This window comes from Triticum urartu, chromosome 6 (assembly GCF_003073215.2).
Source record: "Triticum urartu cultivar G1812 chromosome 6, Tu2.1, whole genome shotgun sequence".
Classification (NCBI taxonomy): domain Eukaryota; kingdom Viridiplantae; phylum Streptophyta; class Magnoliopsida; order Poales; family Poaceae; genus Triticum; species Triticum urartu.
In genome coordinates this window covers 223,169,037-223,190,285 of record NC_053027.1, presented here as the reverse complement: position 1 = coordinate 223,190,285, position 21,249 = coordinate 223,169,037, and the positions used below count along the sequence as shown (strand labels likewise).

Genomic DNA, 21,249 nt, shown 5'->3' with positions numbered 1-21,249 from the left:
AATGAAATGAAATGAAGAGCACATCCAGACAAACAATTTGATATATTACACGCCCAAAACGGAGCTACGGATGCAAAGTTATGATGGGATGAACATGCCAAAAAATAACCAGAAAAAGGACTTAGGGAAAATTCCGAAGTCAACCTAGGGTTTTACTATAGCCAGATCTGATGCACGTGAATCGAGGTTGGTCGGGAAGTTCGCTGGAGAAGACGGGGCGGTGGCTGGATCTTGCCAGATCCGCTCGCCGGCGACGAGGGGCAGTGGAGGCGGCGAGGTGGCGGCGAGCGGCGTGGCCGTGGGCGAGGAGGAGGAGGTCTGGCCGGTGGCGACCGGAGCCGGGCGGCGCGGCGGAGCGGCGCCCGCGGCGGTGACCGGTGAGCTGGACGGCGGGACGGCGATCGCGGGAGGCGGCGGCGGAGCTTGCGGCTCGCGGGGGAGGCGACGGGCCTCGGGGGTCCGCGACGGGCCTGGCGGGCCGGTGCGGGAGGGTTGCGAAGTGGGCGCAGGTGCGCCACATGGCGGTGCGCGATAGGTCGGGCGGCGGCGGGCGGACGTGTCCGGCCTGATCCGGACGCGTCCGGCGGCGGGAGGAGGAAGAGGCTAGGGTTAGGGGTGGTTTTTGCCCGAAATTTCAAAGGGGGAGGCCTATTTATACATAGAAGGAGCTAGGAGACTCCAAATGAGGTGCGGTTTTCGGCCACGCGATCGTGATCGAACGGCCGAGAGGATGAAGGGGGTTTAGGTGGGTTTGGGGCCACTTTGGAGGGGTGTTGGGCTGCAACACACACGAGGCCTTTACGGTTCCTCGGTTAACCGTTGGAGTATCAAACGAACTCCAAATGGCACGAAACTTGACAGGCGGTCTACCGGTGGTATACCAAGGCCTCTTGGCAAGTATCGGTCCAATTCGAGAATGTTTAACACTCGCACATGAAAAGAGGCAAAAGGGGACGCCAGAGGACACAGGAGTGCCGGAATGCAAAACGGACAACGGGGAAAATGCTCGGATGCATGCGACGAACACGTATGCAAATGCGATGCACATGATGACATGATATGAGATGCATGACATGGACAAAAAGCAAAACGGAGACAACACCCAACCACGAGGGAAATATCATAACTTAGAGCCGAAAATGGCAAGAGTTGGAGTACAAATATGGCAAGTTACATACGGGGCGTTACAGTCGATTAGCCCAACTTCAAAACCACGGTCTTGTAACAACTCGGTAAGGTGGTCATACCATGCACGTGGGGCTTGTTTAAGGCCATAGAGTGCCTTATCGAGTTGATACACATGATCGGGAAAGTAGGGATCCTCGAACCCGGGGGGTTGCTTGACATATACCAATTCATTAATGGGACCATTAAGAAAAGCACTCTTCACATCCATTTGTTGTAACTTAAAGTTATGATGGGAAGCATATGCAATCAACATGTGAATGGATTCAAGACGAGCAACGGGGGCAAAGGTTTCACCGTAGTCGATACCCTCGACTTGGGACTAGCCTTGTGCTACCAACCGAGCCTTGTTGCGAATGATAATCTCATGAGCACCTTGCTTGTTCTTGAATATCCACTTGGTTCCAATGACATTGTGGTTCTCCATTGGCCTTGGCACCAATCTCCACACCTTGTTGCGCTCAAAGTTTTTGAGTTCTTCATGCATGGCATTGAGCCAATCCGGATCTTCGGGCCTCATAGACCTTTTGGGGTTCAACACAAGAGACAAGCGCGTGATGTTCACAATAGTTTGATAATTGTCTGCGAGTGCTCACCCCCTTTCTTAAGCTTCTAAGTACATTTGTCATGAGATGATCCTTGGTGGAGAGCTTGGAAACAATCTTGGCGGCACGAGCTCCAATTCCTCCTCGGGGGTGAGACGAGGAGTGGTCATGTAACACCCACGATGCGGCTATATCTCCCACGTGTCGGAGCACGACTTAGAGGCATAACCGCATTGTAGGAATGTCGCAAGAGGGGTAATCTTTACACATCCCATGTACTGAATAAGAAAGAGGTATAGAGTTGGCTTACAATCACCACTTCACACAATACAAGAATATAGCATTACATCATCCAGATACAATCAAGGTCCGACCGGAACCAAATAAAGAAAGACAACCCCTAATGCTAGATCCCTGATCACCCCGACTGGGCTCCACTACTGATCAACTGGAAACGAAACAACACAACGAACACGATCTTCATCGAGCTCCTCCTTGAGCTCGGTTGCGTCACCTGCACGGTATCATCGGCACCTGCAACTGGTTTAGGAAGTAATTTGTGAGTCACGGGGACTCAGCAATCTCACACCCTCGCGATCAAGACTATTTAAGCTTATGGGTAGGGAAAAGGTAGTGAGGTGGAGCTGCAGCAAGCACTAGCATATATGGTGGCCAACTTAGGCAAATGAGAGCGAGAAGAGAAGCAAAGCACGGTCGCGAACTAGAAGTGATCAAGAAGTGATCCTGAAACTACTTACGTTCAAGCATAACTCCAACACCGTGTTCACTTCCTGGACTCCACCGGAAAGAGACCATCATGGCTGCACGCGCGGTTGATGAATTTTAATTAGATTAAGTGTCAAGTTCTCTACAACCGGACATTAACAAATTCCCATCTGCCCATAACCACGGGCACGGCTTTCGAAATTTCAAAACCCTGCAGGGGTGTCCCAACTTAGCCCATCACAAGCTCTCACGGTCAACGAAGGATATTCCTTCTAGCGGGAAACCTGATCAGTCTCGGAATCCCGGTTACAAGACATTTCGACAATGGTAAAACAAGACCAGCAAAGCCACCCGATGTACTGACAAATCCCGATAGGAGTCGCACGTATCTTGTTCTCGGGGCAATACCGGATGAGACTAGCTATGAGTAAAACCAACCCTCAAGTTTCCCCGAGGTGGCCCCGCAGGCAGCTCAGTTCGGACCAACACTCACAGGAGCACTGGCCTAGGGGGGTTAAAATAAGATGACCCTTGAGTCTGCAGAACCCAAGGGAAAAAGGCTAGGTGGCAAATGGTAAAACCAAGGTTGGGCCTTGCTGGAGGAGTTTTATTCAAAGCGAAATGTCAAGGGGTCCCCATAACACCCAACCGTGTAAGGAACGCAAAATCAAGGAACATAACACCGGTATGACGGAAACTAGGACGGCAAGAGTGGAACAAAACACCAGGCATAAGGCCGAGCCTTCCACCCTTTACCATGTATATAGATGCATTAATATAAACAAGAGATATGGTGATATCCCAACATATCCATATTCCAACATCGAACAAACTTCATCTTCACCTGCAACTAGCAACGCTATAAGAGGGGCTGAGCAAAGTGGTAACATAGCCAAACAACGGTTTGCTAGGAAAGGTGGGTTAGAGGCTTGACATGGCAAAATGGGAGGCATGATATAGCAAGTGGTAGGTATCGCGACATAGCAATTAGAGCGAGCAACTAGCAAGCAAAGATAGAAGTGATTTCGAGGGTATGGTCATCTTGCCTGAGATCCCGCAAGGAAGAAGAACGAGTCCATGAATAAGACAAATGGACGTAGTCGAATGGATCCTCACAAACACGACATTAACGGAACTAACCCGAAGAAGCAACACCGGAAAGAAGCAAACCCCATCACATAAACATGGCATGATGCACAACCAAGTATGATGCATGTCCGGTTTAATGAAGCATGGCATGGCAAAGTGCAACAAACAACACTACAAATTAAGTGGAGATCAATATGCAATGAGTTGCATATTGACGAAACACCACAACAATTATTTAGTTCTCTCCCGTTTATGTACCCAACAATATTAAATGTTGATTAACATGGAAAGAGGTGGAGCAAATGGAAAACTACCTGTATAGGCAAGTTTAAATGAGGCCGGAACAACAAACAACAAGTCCGGAAAAACCTCATATGCAATATTTTAGGTTTGGTACTGTTCTTCCTAAATCATAATTTAGAGTTGTTAAACATGCAAAGTAAAGTCACCATGTTAAACTAGGCATTTTCCCACCCCATTTACATATAAAGTTTGTTACAAACCGAGTTACGGTTAAATAGTTATGAATTAAATCATTTTAGCAAGTTATTTAAGCAAATTTAAACCAACAGCATTTTAAACATTTTAGATATGGATGAAAAAGACATATTATGAAACTACACAAAATTCTAAGCAACTTTCATATTAAGTTTGTTTTAGTCCGATGCACGGTTCAACATTTATTAAATGCATGATGCTTGGGGGGTTTTCTGCAAAACTGTTTTACTGGAATAAAAGCAAATTCGGAGCAGTAGAAAAAAAATATAACTACGGGCCGTATCTGAATCATAATGGGCCAGTAGAGAGAAATAAAAAAACAAAGGATGCGTTGGGGGCCTCACCATGGGCTAAGGCCCAGGTGGGTGTTGGCGGCGCGGGCAGGCCGCGGAGGAGGCTGGGCCTTCCTGGCGCTGTCTGGGCCTTGGAGGCCGAGCGGTCAACAGGCGCGACATGCGCTCGAACGGCTCGAGACAGAGGTGCCTTCCTCCTCTGCTCGACAGGAAGCAGGCACGGCGGCGCTGAGGGCTTCAGCGAGCGTGGGGAACAACGGGATGGCGCGAGGAGGCGCCTGGGTCCAGATCCTACTAGGGGAGGTGCGGATCGGATCTCCGAGCAGGGAAACGTGCTACAAGGCCATGGCTGCAGCTGTTGCCTGAAGAAAAGACAGAGAAGAAATTCAGAGGGAAAAACGCGGACGGGAAGAAGGGAGAGACAACAGGGAGATGGCCGGGACACGGCAGCCTGAGGTGAACCTGCGGTCGCCGGCGGGAGTAGGCAGCGCTGGGAACGGTGGGGAGGCCTGCAGGTAGTGGTCGTCGAGCTCGGTAGGGGCAGCACCAGATCAGAAGAAGAGGAGGGCCTCGGCGTTCTGGTTTTGCTGAAGACGAGAGGAAGCCGAGCCCGGCGTGGAGCAGGTGATTTAGCGCGGCAGCGGCAGCCTGGGGTTCCCGGCAACGACGAGGCCGGTTGAGGCGCGAAGGCGAGGATGAGGTTGCAAGGGCGGCAAGGCAAGCCCTAGCTTGAGGCGTCCATGGCTGCAGGGGAGAAGGAACAAGGCAGTGATGTTGTTTCGGTGCTGGACGTGTCCATGGAGGCAGGGGAGGCCGCGGTGAAGCGACTCTGACAGGCTGGAGTCGAGGTAGCGCACGGATCCGGCTGGTCTCGAGGAGCTCCGGGCGGCGCAGAAGCTTGAAGTGGAAGCCATGGCGCTCGACGGCGGCGCTGGTCCATGGCGGCGCTGGTCGAGGTGGAGGCCTGCGGTGGCTTCCATGGCATGGGGAGCACCTGTACAGAGAAGAGAGAGGATGGATGAGAGGCAGAGGAAGCCACGGGAGGGAAAAATGGAGGGAGGAGGAACAAGGGAGAGAGCACGGGGTCGGCCTGGTGGTGGCTTCGGTCGCCGGCGAGGGAAGTGGCTCAGGGTCGATGGTGGGGGCAGCGACGAGGCAGCGGGGTGCTCATGCAAGACCGAGGCCAGAAGGAGGAGGCAGAGGGGATTGGATCAAGGAAAAATAGAGGAGGCACTCAATTGGGGCGATGGGGATCCCGAGGAAGATGTGGCGGCGGCGCGACCGGACGGGCTCCCTAGGTTTTAGGGTTGGACTAGTGTTTGGTCCGGTGAATATATAGCAGGTGGACTAGGCTTAAGGGCTACCTCGTCCCTCCGATCGTAATTGGATAGTCGCGAATAAATAGGCTAGGAAGACCAAAAAGAAAAATGGAGATGTTTTGTAGATGTTTGGGGATGATCCGGACCCAACGGTCACGACTGCTCGGGTCGGGTCCGGGACAATTTTCGGACGCGCGCGAGGGGTCGATGCACTATGCAAAGAGGGGTTTTCGGACCGTGTGATCGCATCGGACGGCTCTGGACACGAAGAGGGGTAGGTAGATGGACTAGGTGGGTTGTAGCGAGGCTGAGGGGAGAGAAGAGAGAGAGGGCCTAGCAGCAGTTTTCGGAGACCGAAAACGTCCGACGTTTGACCGACTATAATGCCGCTATAGTTATCCGTTGGGGCACCAAACGAACTCCGAACGCGATGAAACTTGGCAGGCGGCCTATCTACAACATAAAAACACCACATGCCAACTTACAACCCAATCTGAGAACATTTTCCGGTCACTTATAAAGTAATATTTCGGACGTGTCGTGGGCGTGTGCAAGGGTGTCTGGACTCAGAACGGACAACGGAAGCAACGGGGAGGCCGGGACGGATGCAAGTTTGAAAACATGATGATGCAATGCACATGATGACATGACAAGATGCAACACGCAAGAGAATGACAAGGCAACAACATCGAATAACTGGAAGACACCTGGCGCAATGGTCTTGGGGCGTTACAGGTCACTTGATCATCTTGAGCGCCGTCTTGAGCTTGTTCTTGATCTCGAAGGAGCTCTTGATCTTGAACTTTCTCGGAGGAGAGAACTTGACCTTGGGCATCACTTGATGTTACAACACCATCTTGGGATTGACCTTGCCCTTGGTCTTGTTCTTGAGGTTGAGGGCCTTCACTTTGTTCTTCGGAAGCATGTGCGCCTTGGGTTGGTGATGGCTCCACAAGAGTTAAGCATTGTCCTTCTCCTTCAGCCAAAAGGGGTTCCTCAATGGGTAGGATAAAACCAACACCCATTCTTATTATGGCTTGGGGAGGAATTTCATCACCTACATCACAAGAGCCACTTTTCTCCACTTGGGAGCCATTATTCTCATCAAACTCCACGTTACATGTCTCCTCAATAAGTCCCGTGGACTTATTGAGGACACGGTAAGCATGGGAGTTTGTAGCATAACCAACAAATATGCCCGAATGAGCTCTAGCCTCAAATTTAGACAAACGAACACCTTTCTTGAGAATGAAACACCTACACCCGAACACCCGGAAGTACTTGAGGTTGGGCTTGTTCCCGGTGCGTATCTCATATGGAGTCTTATTCAAGCCTTTGTGGAGGTAGAGCCGATTTGATGCATGACACGCGGTGTTGATGGCTTCGGCCGAAAAGTTGTATGGAGACTTGAACTCCGTCATCATGGTCCTTGCCGCATCCATCAACGTCTGGTTCTTCCTCTCCGCTACACCATTTTGTTGAGGGGTGTATGGTGAGGAATATTGATGCTTGATCCCCTCATCACTAAGAAACTCATCCAATGTGTATTTCTTGAACTCGGTGCCGTTGTCACTTCTTATCGTCAAGATCTTTGCATTGTGTTAATGTTGAGCCTCATTTGCAAAGTCGATGACGGTTTGTTGGGTCTCACTCTTCCTTTTGAAGAAATATAACCAAGTGTATCTTGAATAATCATCCACAATCACCAAGCAATACTTCCTACCCTCAAGACTATCAAAAGATGGGGGGCCAAAGAGATCCATGTGAAGGAGCTCCAAAGGCCTCTTCGAGAAAATGATAGTCGTGGGAGGGTGAGCCTTTTCATGTAGCTTTCCTTCGATACAAGCACTGCAAGCACGATCTTTGGCAAAACAAACATTTGTTAGTCCACGGACATGTTCCCCCTTGAGAAGACTTTTCAAAGATCTCATATTGATATGGGCAAGATGGCGGTGCCAAAGCCATCCCACGTCAACTTTAGCCATTAGGCATGTCGCGGTCTTAGTGAGTCGCTCCGAAAAGTTGATCACATAGAGACCGTTTTCGACATGCCCAACAAAGGCTACTTTAAGAGTCTTGCTCCACAAGAGAGCCACGGTATAAACATCAAAGAAGGTGGCAAAACCCATGAGTGCTAGTTGATGAACGGAAAGTAAATTGTATGCAAGGGACTCAACAAGCATGACCTTCTCGATCGTAAGATCATGAGAAATGACAACCTTGCCGAGTCCCAATACCTTAGAGGACGAGGCGTCACCCCACTCGATGTTGGTGGGCATGGATGGAATCTTCTGCACGTCCACCACAAAGTCCTTGCTTCCAGTCATATGATTAGTAGCTCCACTATCGAGCAACCATGAACCCCCACCGGAAGCAAACACCTACAAGAGATCAATGCTTGGTTTTAAGTACCCATTTTGTAATGGGTCCTTTGATGTTAGTAACAAGGGTCTTAGGAACTCAAATAGACCATTCAATGTACTCATAAGGAGAACCAACAAATTTGGCATAAACATGCCCATCTCTAGCACGGCACAACACATAAGAAGGGTTAAAGTCGCCAACTTTGTTGGGAAGGGAAGCGTTGCCCTTCTTGGCATCACTACCCCTCACGGTGTTCTTCTCCTTCTCCTTAGTAGCACCCTCTCCCTCCTTCACAAAGGTTTGCTTGAGAGGAGGAGGTCGTTTGGCATTGTCATTCTTCTTCTTGTTCTTGGACTTGGGCACGTACCCAATCCCTTCCTTGGCCACAACTCCCTTTTGGTTGGTCAAAAGGTCGTTGAGGTTCTTCTCGCCTTGTATGCAAGACACAAGACCTTTCTCAAGTTGCACCTTTAACTTAGCGTTCTCCTGAAAAAGATGCACGTGCTCACAACATGGGTTAGTAGCATTTGCATTATCAATTAACATCATACGAGGAAAAGTGGCTTTCTCCTTGGTTAGCTTTACTTGAAGTTGATCATGAGACTCTTTGAGGCTAGCATGAGCACCCTTCAAGACCTTGTGAGCCTTGTCAAGTAGGTCAAACCCCTCTTTGAGTCTAGCAAGATCAACCCCAAGCTTGGCCTTCTCGGAGTTTAGCACACGAGAAACAACAAGAGCATGATCAAAATCTTTCTTTAACTTAGCGTGATCAATGTTGTGTGACTCCTCAAGAGCCAAACGAATACCACGCTCTCCCTCAAGAGCATTGGAAAGATCCGAAATCTCATCGACATAGTCACGACTATGCCCCTCCATCTTGGAGATAGTATCTTCATGAGCCTCGATCATGTCATTGGCTTCACCAAGCTGCTCCAAGAGAGCAACGAAATGCTTCTTGGATTTACCCTTGAGTTTACCCATAAAGGACTCAAACTCATTTTCCTCCACATTAGATCCCTCATATTCATCAATGCAATCCGTCAAGGAAGGATTATTAATGATGGTAGTTTTGATGTTGGGGGTTACCTTGTTGGTGGCTTTAGCCATGAGGCACTTGGCGGTGATGTTCTCATTGGGTGAGTCGAAGAGAGACACTCGTGGAGTTGTTGCAATGGCAACGGAGGCCATGGCAACCGACTCACCATCTTCATCATCATCATCATGGTACTCTTCTTGAACCACCAACACCTTGTGAGGGGTCTTCTTGGTGAAGTTGCTCTTGTTTGGGAAAGACTTGGCTTTGTCCTTTCGGATGAGCTTGCCACCATTGTCTTCCCTCTTCTCATACGGGCACTCCGTAACAAAGTGGCTCACATTGCCACAATTATAGAAAGTCCTCACACGTTGCTTGCTCTTCGTGCCACTTGAGTTGTTCTTGTTGAAGTTTGTCCTTGAGTTTTTCTTGCTCCAAAATTGCCTTGAAGCAAGAGCCATGTGTTCATGATAGGCATACTTTGTATCTCCGTGGTTGCTTTCCTCTTCTTCCTCTTCTTCTTCTTCTTCATCACAAACCTTGGCCTTCAATGCAAGGTTGGGCTTCTTTGCCCTTTGAGAGCGAAGCATCGCATTGTCGGCGGTCTTGTCCAAGATGCTCATAGCCACAAACTCATCCAAGACTTCACTTGAGGACAAAGTGTGCAAGTCCGGCCTTTGACGAATGATGGAGGACATAGCCTTATGGTAAGGCATCATTGCCTTGAGGAATTTGTGCTTGATCCAATTGTCATCCGTGTCCTTGCTCCCATGATGTCGGAGTGAAACCGCGAGTTTGGTTACTCTTCAATAAAGCTCACGAGGTTCTTCATCTTCCTTCATTGCAAACTCATCGGCTTCATCTTGCACCACTTCATAGTTGGAGCGTTGAATGCTTGTACTTCCCCGGTAGAGAGAAACAACTTGGTGCCATGCATCTTTGGCTATGGCGTAGGGCCGGAGGTGAAGATCTTCGGGTGTAATTGCATCTTGGATGATGAAGAGAGCATTCTCATTGAATTGATTATCCGCGGCTTCTCTTGGAGTGAAGTTGCTTCGGTCATGTGGATAGAAACCTTCTTCAATGATTCTCCAAAGATTAGTATTCACATGATTTAAATGATGCTTAAACCGATAGACCCAAGAATCAAAGTCCTCATTTTTCACAATCTTAGGGGAAGGACCGGCATGATTCAAATGAGTAGAGGGAATCGGTCCACCATACACACGTGGAGGTTCCACATGGGCAAAGGTGCCGGTGCCATTCTTACCACTAGGTGAAGGAGCTTTTTCACTAATAGCATCCCCCTTGTCGGAGTTAGCATCCGTCACCTTGTTAATGGGATCACCCACTTTCAAAGGTGCGGTGGATAGTTTAAGCCCTTCTATGAATTTATTAAACATGCATTCAACCTCGGTCGTCATGGAGGTTTTCAATGTTTCCAAGGCCACATTGAATTCCTCACGAGAGACCGCGGTTTCCCCATCGCCCGTAGACGAGATAGGATTCACACCGGAGTGCTCCTCCACACCGTCTATGGTGTCAACCATACTCTTCAGACGGTGAAGTCCTTAGTAAAGAGACGAGGCTCTAATACCAATTGAAAGGATCGATATAGTTGACTAGAGGGGGGTGAATAGGCAACTAACAATTTTTAGCTTTTCTTTGCCAAATTAAACTTTACATCAAAGTAGGTTGTCTAGATGTGCAACTAGGTGAGCAACCTATATGATGCAACAACAACAAGCACACAAGCAAGCAAGGGAAGTAACACAAATAAGCTTGCACAAGGAAGGGTAAGAGATAACCAAGAGTGGAGCTGGTGAAGACAAGGATGTGTTGCCGAAGTTCCTTCTTTTTGAGGGGAAGTGCGTCTCCATTGGAGCAGTGTGGAGGCACAATGCTCCCCAAGAAGCCACTAGGGCCACCGTATTCTCCTCACGCCCTCACACAATGCGAGATGCCGTGATTCCACTATTGGTGCCCTTGGAGGCGGCGACCGAACCTTTACAAACAAGGTTGGGGCAATCTCCACAACTTAATCGGAGGCTCCCAACAACACCACGAAGCTTCACCACAATGGACTATGGCTCCGTGGTGACCTAAATCGTCTAGGGTGCTCAAACACCCAACAGTAACAAGATCCCCTAGGGATTAGTGGGGGAATCAAATTTCTCTTGGTGGAAGTGTAGATCGGGGCCTTCTCAACCAATCCCGAGCAAATCAACAAGTTTGATTGGCTAGGGAGAGAGATCGGGCGAAAATGGAGCTTGGAGCATTAATGGAGCTTTGGGGGAAGAGGTGAGTCAACTTTGGGGAAGAAGACCCCCTTATATAGTGGGGGGAACAATCCAACCGTTAACCCCCTGAACAGCCCCACAGAGGGCGGTACTACCGCTGAGGGCAGCGGTACTACCACTGGGACTGCGGTACTACCGCTCCCCCATGCGGTACTGCCGTTCGGACCACTGCGCGGTACTACGGCGGTGGTACGGCGGTACTACCACTCTTGAGCGGCACTACCGCATCTACTGCTGTTGCTTAGTGCCGCACAATCCGACACGAGAGGCGACCCCCTCGAATCGACGCGGTAGGAGCCCGGTGCCGCAGCGGTACTACGGTGAGGACCCACAGGCGGTACTACCGCTACCGAGCGGTACTGCAGCCTATGGCTCTTGAGCGGTACTACCGCTGGGACCCAAAACAAGCACAAAGGAAGGGAAATGAGCTCTCCATTGAAGCGGAAAGGCTCAGAGGGTGTGAAAAGGATCTGTACGTGTTGATTCCACCCTAGCCTTACAAAAGCAGACCTCGTCTTGATAGTATGGTGCCTCCTACGAAACTAGTCCACCAAAAGAGAAACGAAAGAGCTACACCGTCTTGAATAACACTCCGAGGGGAAAGAAATCATCTCGTGCCGAAGGATGAAACTCTAAAATGCACAAAGCACACGATTAGTCCGCAAACTTTCTGAGTTGTGGATGCATAGATTAGTATGTCGAACGAGTTCAACATATTTCTTCCGGATAACCCATGCAGAAAGGTAGAACTGGCAGAATCACAATTATTAATGGAGAACTCCTCAGGAGTACTCTAATGGTGATCTTTTGGTTCAAAGAACTTCTTCCTTAATGGTTCATGGTATTTGGAAGAAGGAAATACCACGGACCTCGAGGACTATCGCAAGGTTACTAATATCCTAAAGGAGCTAACATACACTATCAACATGAAGTAAGTAGGGTGCGTTTTGGGCTCAGAAACCCAGGAGTAGAATATCTACTACTAAATGGCATCATGGGATGCTTTCGAGAATAATGGCCAGAATCATCACACCGGGAATACAAAGCATTGCTAGATTACTAGGTGACTCTCTAAGACACCTAGGGTCATAATAATAGCTCCAACATATATGTCGAGGCAACAGAGTACCTCAACTCACTGGCTAGTGTGCTTATTCTGACCAAAAGGACATCAGGAATGAAGGAAGGATTTTCAAATGCATCAGATTATTTAGAAACTTGGAATGACTCGGACAGCATAACGGCTGTAAATGCTCGAAAATATATGAGACATCCTGCAAAAATGGTGGCATAACCACTCAACATCGCAATATGAAGGTTCTGAGGCCAGCATGAACATATGGAAGTAGTAGGAACTGAACTGAGGCTTGAACTCAACAATCCTAGGCAACTACGGTTTAGTAACACGTCATCCTGAGAGATAGAAGAGAAGCCTAGTTCTTAACCCTGTAGAAAAGATAAGATGACTCAGATCAGAAGGTCATGAGGATAAGGAGTAAAAAGAGCCTTACGTTCCTTCCCACAATCAATTCCCTTATATAACTAAAGCATTTCTAGACTCAACTTCGACCAGTTTGGCTTGGTAATCCTACAGGCAGTCAGGCTCTGATACCAAAGCTGTCAGGACCCCGATTCTAAGTCACACCGATCTAGCCTGTAACACCTCATATCACTTTGCGGCCTCACGCACGATATTCCCACGGGTGTCGCCTTACCATGGCCCAGGACCGTTTGCGTCTTTTGGCTCACGTATATGATAGTGTCGCTAGCATCCATATGACAGAGAACCCGGGCCGACATGACTAGTCGTGAACCCAAAGTGGAACTAACTTACGGGAACAGACATACATGAATCAACATCGAGCATGTCGGTCAGCAGCGTGTGAATCCGGGCTGTAGCACTGGGCTAATAGGACTCCGGGAACCCAAGCTGTAGCAGGCTAGGCAGGACTCCGGATGTCACCGCGTGACATTTCCCCGAAGGGACAGACACAGGAACGAAGTGAATCACATGCCGGCCGGTCAAGTGTTCCGGAGCAGTAGTGCTGGGCTAGCAGGACTCCGGTGAACCGGGCTGTAGCGGACTACTATGGCTCATGGAAGCACAAGACTATATTTCCCCATAAGAGAGGCTACCAAGGCTAAACAACTAGGTTGTCGGATCCCACACATACCAAGCATTTCAATCATACACACAATATGCTCAATATGTGCAATACAACATGGCATCACAACAAGACTCTACGACTCGGAATATTTATTCATTAGGCCCCGAAGAGCCAGATATACAAACATGTGTCTTATGACCCAACATTCAGAGCATACAAGTCAAAGCACATGCGGAAGCTTAACATGTCTGAGTACAGACATCTACAAATGAAAAAGGCTGAGAAGCCTGACTATCTACCAGATCCTGCCGAGGGCACAAGATCGTAGCTGAGGTAACAAGCTAAACGTCGAAGTCCACGTGGAACTACTAGCGAGACTGAAGTCTCTCTGCAAAACATGAATTAAGCAAACGTGAGTACAAATGTACTCAGCAAGACTTACATCAGAACTAGCTACATATGCATCAGTATCAACAAAGGGGGTGGTGGAGTTTGACTGCAGCAAGCCAGCTTTGACTCAGTGGCTAACCTAAACTATGACTGCAAGTAACTCTTTTGAGGTGGCGCACACGAGTCCAGATATTCACCATATCAATACACCACTATGGATCCGCTCCCGTCTCCCTACAAGAACGCCATCCATAGCACTCACGCTTATCTTGCGCATTTTAGAGTATCCACTTTCACTTGTCTATGAACTATGCAAGGGGTCCAAGTTTCCATATCCGAGGAATCCGGCTATTCGAATAGATAATGATAACCCTGCAGGGGTGTACTTCTTCACACACGCTCTCGCCACTTACCACCATGTACACATCATGTATCTCGGCAACCTTCAAGCGGAAGCCTGGCGAGGGAGTCGGCCACGACCTGACTAACCAACAAGTCTCTAGTCCAGGTTTATCACCTATTCGGGTTCCATCCGCAAGGAGATCCGGCCGGGGTATCGCTCACGGCCCCAAACGATGTGAGCAGGGTTCCCAAGCCCACCATCCGGGTGCCACTTGGTACACCGTGCCACTGTGCCTAGTCTGTCCCAAGCCCACCTGTACCGGGTGCCACTTGGTAGACTACTAACACTACCTACAAACACCAGAAACTAGTTGCAACTCCTGGACAGAGATCAGGTTGATTAATAAGTCAAGAGGGGCACTTAAGCATTCCAATGCATGGTAGTAGCTGTTCATGGATCACAAACACAGAGCTCAGTTCCAAAGGACGGCTGTGATGAGACAACCCACCATGTACTCCTACATGGCCTCTCACCGCTACCTTTACCAAATCGTGTTCACACACTTAGCTCTCAACGGTAGGACATGTTCACCACATTCCAATTCATCCCCGATGAAACAGACCTGACTCAACTCTAAGCAGTAGCAGGCATGACAAACAAGCATGAATGAGTAAACACAACAGGGCTCAAACAACTCCTACTCATGCTAGTGGGTTTCATCTATTTACTGTGGCAATGACAGGTCATGCAGAGGAAAGGGTTCAACTACCGCAACATGTAACAGTTGAATCGGTGTTGTCCGAATGCAGTAAAAGAGAGCAGGAGCGAGAGAGTGGGATTGTATCGGAATGAACAAGGGGGTTTTGCTTGCCTGGCACTTCTGAAGATAGTATAACTCTTCATCGGTGTCATCGATCATATCGCCGAAACATACGTCTACTGAGGGGGGAGCAACCACCGGCAAACACAAAAGGAACCACAATCAATGCAATGCACAATCATATGAATGATATGTCATATTAAAGTACTGAATTGACCTAATGAAACAGTTAGTCATGTTCATTGAAGTGGAATTCAAACCTATAGCAAATTCCAACTCCAAAACTAATTACCATTTATTCCATAATCATGAATTGTCCTATTCAGTGAGGTTAACTTGTTCAAACATGCATGAAAATTCCATATTCAAATTCTTTGGATTTTTCTGATCATTTTTCATATATAAATTATTTCATTTGGAGTTATAGATTATTTTCTATGATTTTCTGAAGTTTATACTATTTTCTGGAATTTTCTGAATTATTTTTAACCCAGAAATGACTTATTGCATCAGCAATGCATCAGGATGATGTCAGCAGGGTCAACAGGGCTGCCCGGGTCAAACCTGACCGGTGGGACCCGTAGGTCAGTGACACAACGCTGGCTAGAGTCACAGACATGTGGGGTCGGGTCAACGGCCACATTAGCATAGTCAAAACTGATATGTGGGCCCACTAGAATTAGATTAAACTTAATCTTATTTAGTTAGCCGGTTAGTTAGGCGGTGGGGCCCGGATGTCTGTTTCACTAGAGGTTAACTAGAGGTGCGATTAGCCTCTAATGACGGCCACGTCGGCAGTCGCCGGAGCCTTGCCGGCGGCGACCAAAACGATGGCGGCTCGGCTCGGATTTGAGCTACGGGTGGTGGTTTGGCGAGCTAAGGGCACCGCGGAGTAGCTCTTGCTCGTCCGCATCCAAAGGACCGTACGAGAGGCTGCAGGGTGGCCGGGAGCAGCGCCGGCAGCGAGCAAGGCGGCGGCCGGAGTTCGGCGTCGGTGAGGACGACGCTGCAGTGCACAGGAGAAGGAGCTGGTGTGTGCGTTCGGCTCCTGAGAGCATGGTGAGAACGGTGACATGCTCAAAAGCGGGCGGATGTAGCTCTGGCCGCGGCAGTGACATGGCACGGTGGCGGCGAGGTTCGGGCACGGCGGTGAAGCTAGCTGGGGCGCAAAAGCAGAGAGAGGAGAGAGGGGGGAGGACGCAGTAGCTCACAGGGAGGACGGGGAGAGGGTCAGCGTGCTCGAGGAAGGCTTGACGGCGCCGGAATCCCGGCTGCGATCTCCCATGGCCGAGGAAGAAGATGAGGTCGAGGACGACGCGTCGGGGCTCTTTCGGTCGCCTGAGTCGACGGAGAGGGCTATGGCGATGATTCGGAGCTCCTGGACTGCTCAAGGGGAGGAGGGAGAGGCGGTGGCTGCGGTGGTCCATGGCGGTGCTCTCGGGCGCGCTCAGAAGAGGAAGCAGAGGAGGGGAAAGAGGTTGACAGAGAGCAGAGAGCGAGGGGAGAGACAGAGGGGGCTGCGGGGCGTCTCCAGACGCGTCGAGGGCGCCTCGGTGGCAAGCAGGAGGTGGCCTGGGCGGTGTCGGCGCTCGCCACCGAGCTGCTTCGGGGCGAGGGGGAGGAAGACGACAGAGTGGAGGAGGTGGGTTGGGCCGGCCAGCTCAGATGGGCCGCTAGGTGGGCTAGAGCGCCAGGTAAGTTGTGTTTTGTTTTATTTTCCTTCTGTTTTTTGTTTTATTTAATCTCTTTTGCCACTATTTTCAAATAAAACAAATCCAAAACCAATGACAAAAATCCCCTGAATATTTATATGTTGCACAGTGGAGTTATCCAAAAGCACATAAACTCATTCAGATTTATTTGAAATTATATTCCATATGTTAAGAATATAAATCCAAATCCAAATAAAATATTGATTTAAAATCAGAGCCCAAATAATTCCTTAGAAATGTTCCAAAATTTTGGTTTGATTTATAACTCTTTCCAAAATTCTTAGAACTATTTCTAGGGTATTTTGGATTCACTGATTACAATTTTAGGGTGCTTGCCCCTTTATTAAAATGATTTCTGAGGCTTTCAGCTTTCCCCAATTCAACTTTCATAAATTTAAACATGATGCAAGCAAGATGCAAACACTAGGCAGCACCAGAAGCTAGGGATGTGACAACATATTGTCATCAATCACCAAAACTACATCGAGAGAGATATGCCTTAACAAAGATAAATGTCTATAACATATACAACAAGTGTACCTGAAGAAGTCATACTTCCAGTCTTCTTGCCCTTCTCGGCAAGCCACTCCTACAGTTCCTTTTTGTAGCGACCCGACCCAAATGGATCGAGTCTCTATGCTTAAGTGCCATCCCTGGATCGGTATGCTGACACACACAGTACTCGAGGATTTATAAAAGAGTGCAATCACATGTAAAAAGTAACATAAATACTATTACCTCAATCCATATAGCGGAAGTAACATCAAAATGTGGAGTGTAGACATCGTAACCCTAACGTATCACTTACTCGCCGTATGATTCCTGCAACATGAGACATTGCAGCCATGTAGGTCAGTACACTGAATGTACTCGCAATTTCACACCATAGAATAATGATGAAAATGTCTATCTCTATATGCATATTTGGCTGGTGGAGGCTCTAAGTTTAATTTTGCATAAAGCTAATTTTTTCCTACAACAAAGGAATAAATTTTATTTTACTACCAAGTTTATGCCAATGTTGAGAAGGTTCCTCCAACTCAAACCCAAAATTCCCCAAACATTAATAACCCAGTTCATTAATTAAGTAACATGATGAGATCAACCAATAATCCACTTCTAGATACTCAAAGTTGTCCATAACTGGGGACACGACTAATCATGATTAGTTTGTACACCCTACAGAGGTTTGCGCACTTTTCCCCACAAGACTCGATCTCCTCCGTTAAATTCCTCGCACTGCCTGGTTTGAGAATCGGATGATCGAGACATAGTCTTGCTGAAGAGGTCCCCTTAACCGATAGATAGGTCGGTACATCTACAATTCCCCTACATCTGCTAGCCTATCATGGAAAGGTTTCCCATAACTTACTCAACTATGCCAGAGCCCATAATGCCTTGTGGCTGCACATGAAAGTTTCTAGGCATGAAATATCGTATGATCCCTTTGAGCATGGGTGGCATTCCATAGGGTGATCTCACGGGTCCTCCGGGATCCCCTTGGGCAAGCACTGGTTTCTCCAGGTGCTTGGGCAAGCCACTGGTTTCTCCAGGGTGCCCCAACCACTCCACCCAGATGTGTGTTAATGTTGCCACCTTAAAGTTACCCTTAATTATTATCTCTCTCTTCTTTCATGAATCACACATGCCAATCCCCATCTACTAGCATGACTAAGAAATATATGACATAACGAATAATCCCAGGGTGTTTCAAGGATCATAGGTTCCTACCTCATGAACTACATAGCAAAGCCCAATTCCCGATCCTACTCATGCAAATTTGTAAGGGTGAACTAATGCATAGTAAAAACTGGGTATAGAAAAGTATGATCAAGGTGTGAACTTTCCTTATACGATTGATGAAGATTCTTCGCACTCATAATTTCTAGTAGTTCTACTCGTCATACTCCGATCAATCTATCGTAAGCAAGCAATTATTTGCACACATAAGCAATCACTCAAAGATCCAAACGAACGAGAAAATACTTCAAAAAAACTTCAAAACCATCAAATAAAGCTTCTAGACAAAAACATATTTTTAATAGTAGCAAAATTATGTGATTTTGATCTTAACAGAAAGTACATGTCAAGAGTTGATTTGCAAAAAGAATCAATTAAATCGGAGTTATCAAACTCAAGTTATAGCCATAACAAGTTTAAATTTGAATCTGATCTAATTCAAATTTTAAAATTCAAAAAGTTTTTTTTATAAGTGCTCTGGATAGATGGGAGCATGATGAAGAATTTGGTGTTGGATTCACTGAATTTGGACAAACGGTTGAAAAGTTGTGAGGGTTTGAAAATCAGGGACTAATATAAAAAACAATCTACAAATAAGTCCCTGGCCACGTGTCAAATCTCTACTGGATGAAAACCGTTCGCTGCATATCTAAAACAGGGAACATTCACTACTTAGTGCATACCGGTTCGAAAAAATAAAAAACAATTAGATCTAATCTCAGTGGTCTATTCTAGATCGGCCGGACGAGAGGGAGAGACGGCTTACCGCGGTGGTGGGCGTCGACGTCGCCGAAGAAGGAGGTCGCGGCATCTCGGGCATGGTCGTGGTGCCTACTCCGGTGGTCCTCTGGCATGGTTGCAAGGTAGGGGAGAAGCGGCACGAAGAGGGGAAGGCGATGGTGGTGTGCGTGCTTGGCTGCAGCGTCGGAAAGGCGTGGGGCGAGACGGCAGAGTTGCGGCGGCGCCGGCGAACTTTGTGAGCTTGGTGTACGCGATCCCGAGGGAAAAGAGAGGGATTTTGTTGGCAATCGGACGAGGGGTGTCCAGGGATTTATATAGGGGTCCTGGCTTGCGTGAGGGGTCATGGAGACAGCACCCCGGGAGGATTTGAACGGCGGTGCTCGGCGTCGTGCTCGGGCAGGAGTCCTGCCTCGACGTGGGGAAGAAGAAACTGACAGGTGGGCCCTGCCTGTTAGCTACTGCAAAGGCGAGCGAGAGGTGGAGGCGTACGGGCGTACCACTTCGGTCGGGGAAGGCAGGCCGCATGCCGAAACTGCTGCTGGGCCAGTTGGTTGGCGCTGGCCTAGCGCGGCTGGCCCTTTTTTCTTATAAGTCAGAGAGTAAAAGTCGGAAAATAAAAATCAAGATAAAATTTTTCTAGACAAGAAATATATCAAAATTCTTAGAATAAAACAAAGAAAAATATGAACTATTTTTCATAAGCAAATAAATAAAAATATTTTTTTAATAACTTCAAATTGGATTTGAATTTGATTTTCAAATCTTTGGCAAATAGTTTTCTATTTTCTTTATTAAAATACTTCTCAAAGCTTCTCTGAATTTTGAAGCGTCATGTTTCCTTCACTGGGTATTTATATTCAGAGAATTTTGAGATGATTTGAAATTCCAACCGAAAAGAGAAAATTCCACAGAGTGCTCCAAATAAGTTTTGAAATTGGTACTCATTACTCCCCACTCTATTTCATAAAATTTTAAGAAGTCATATCTTCTATCATGAAAATCCTTGAGTGGCATAAAGCTTATGAGTCTGAAATAGTTTCAAATGAAATCAAATCTTCCAAAACCCCTTTTTATTTCAAATGGAAGAAGTCATGTGATCTTCACTCTAGGGTTTGTTTTGAATTTAAATTTTGAATTCCATGGAACCAAAAGCAAGAATGAATGTTTGGGAAAGTCCTTTTATTCCCTCTCATTTAACTTTCTAAAAGTTTCAAATTCCACTCAATTTCACACACGAATCACACAAGCAATCATTATTACTTAATTAATATAACATTCCAAAATTTAGAATTTTGGGATGTTACACTTTTCTAGTGTCTGGGTTCCTTGCAATGAAAGCAAACAGTCTCCGAGGCACTCCCTGACTTAGGCGCAGCGGCGGTAGTTGGAGTTGCCTCCTTCTCCTTGCCCTTTGCCTTAGCCTTTTTCTTGGACTAGCTCTTCTTGAACTTAGCCGATTATGTACCATCAACACTTGACAATGTGTACCTTTCTTGATATCCTGCTCTGCCACCTTGAGCATCCCATGCAATTCAGTGAGCTTCTTTTCCATCCCATGCATATGGTAGCTCGAGATGAATGTCCCATAGCTATCTAGAAGAGAACCCAAATTTGTATCTGTGGACAACTCGTCCCCAAGTGGGAAGCCCAACCGATCCAAAGCTTGCATGTACCCGATCATCTTGATCACATGCGGGCTCACTAGATCACCCTCTTTCAGCTTACAATCCATCAAGGATCGCCCGACATTGAACCTTTAGGTCCTAGCCTGCATTTGAAACATGCTCTTGAGGTTCTCGATCATATTGAAAGCGTCAATATTTTTGAACTGCTACTACAGATCGAGCTCCATAGAAGCCAACATGAGACAGTTGATCTCGTTTGATTCATCGAGTTTCTGGTAGGCATTCTTGGTTGTGGCATTAGCATTATCGGCAGGTTCCTCTAGAAGCGGATTCTCAAGAACTTGTTCCTTTTTCTCATGCCTAAGAACAATTCTCAGGTTTCTATACCAGGTGGTAAAGTTTGTTCTGTTCAATTTAT

At 47.6% G+C, this 21,249-nt stretch overlaps 1 protein-coding gene across 1 annotated transcript; it reads right to left on the bottom strand.

Annotated features, from left to right (window-relative positions):
- Positions 1 to 4,251: 4,251 nt before the first annotated feature.
- LOC125516715 lies at positions 4,252 to 20,938 on the bottom strand. Its single transcript, XM_048682052.1, has 3 exons — positions 20,695 to 20,938; positions 4,799 to 5,502; positions 4,252 to 4,698 (listed from the first exon to the last, which is right to left on the bottom strand). The coding sequence occupies exons 1-3, from the start codon at positions 20,936 to 20,938 to the stop codon at positions 4,672 to 4,674; spliced, it is 975 nt and encodes a 324-aa protein (XP_048538009.1). The 3' UTR covers positions 4,252 to 4,671.
- Positions 20,939 to 21,249: the final 311 nt, after the last annotated feature.

What these genes read in the sequence shown, in the direction of transcription:
- LOC125516715 (XM_048682052.1), bottom strand. Translation starts at nt 20,938, where the DNA reads ATGGATTGTAAGCTGAAAGAGGGTGATCTAGTGAGCCCGCATGTGATC. An exon ending in AGAGCAGGATATCAAGAAAG is followed by an intron (nt 5,503 to 20,694) that starts GTACACATTGTC and finishes GTCTTGCATGAG; the next exon opens with CACCCCGCTGCCTCGTCGCT. An exon ending in ACTCCCGCCGGCGACCGCAG is followed by an intron (nt 4,699 to 4,798) that starts GTTCACCTCAGG and finishes TCTTTTCTTCAG; the next exon opens with GCAACAGCTGCAGCCATGGC.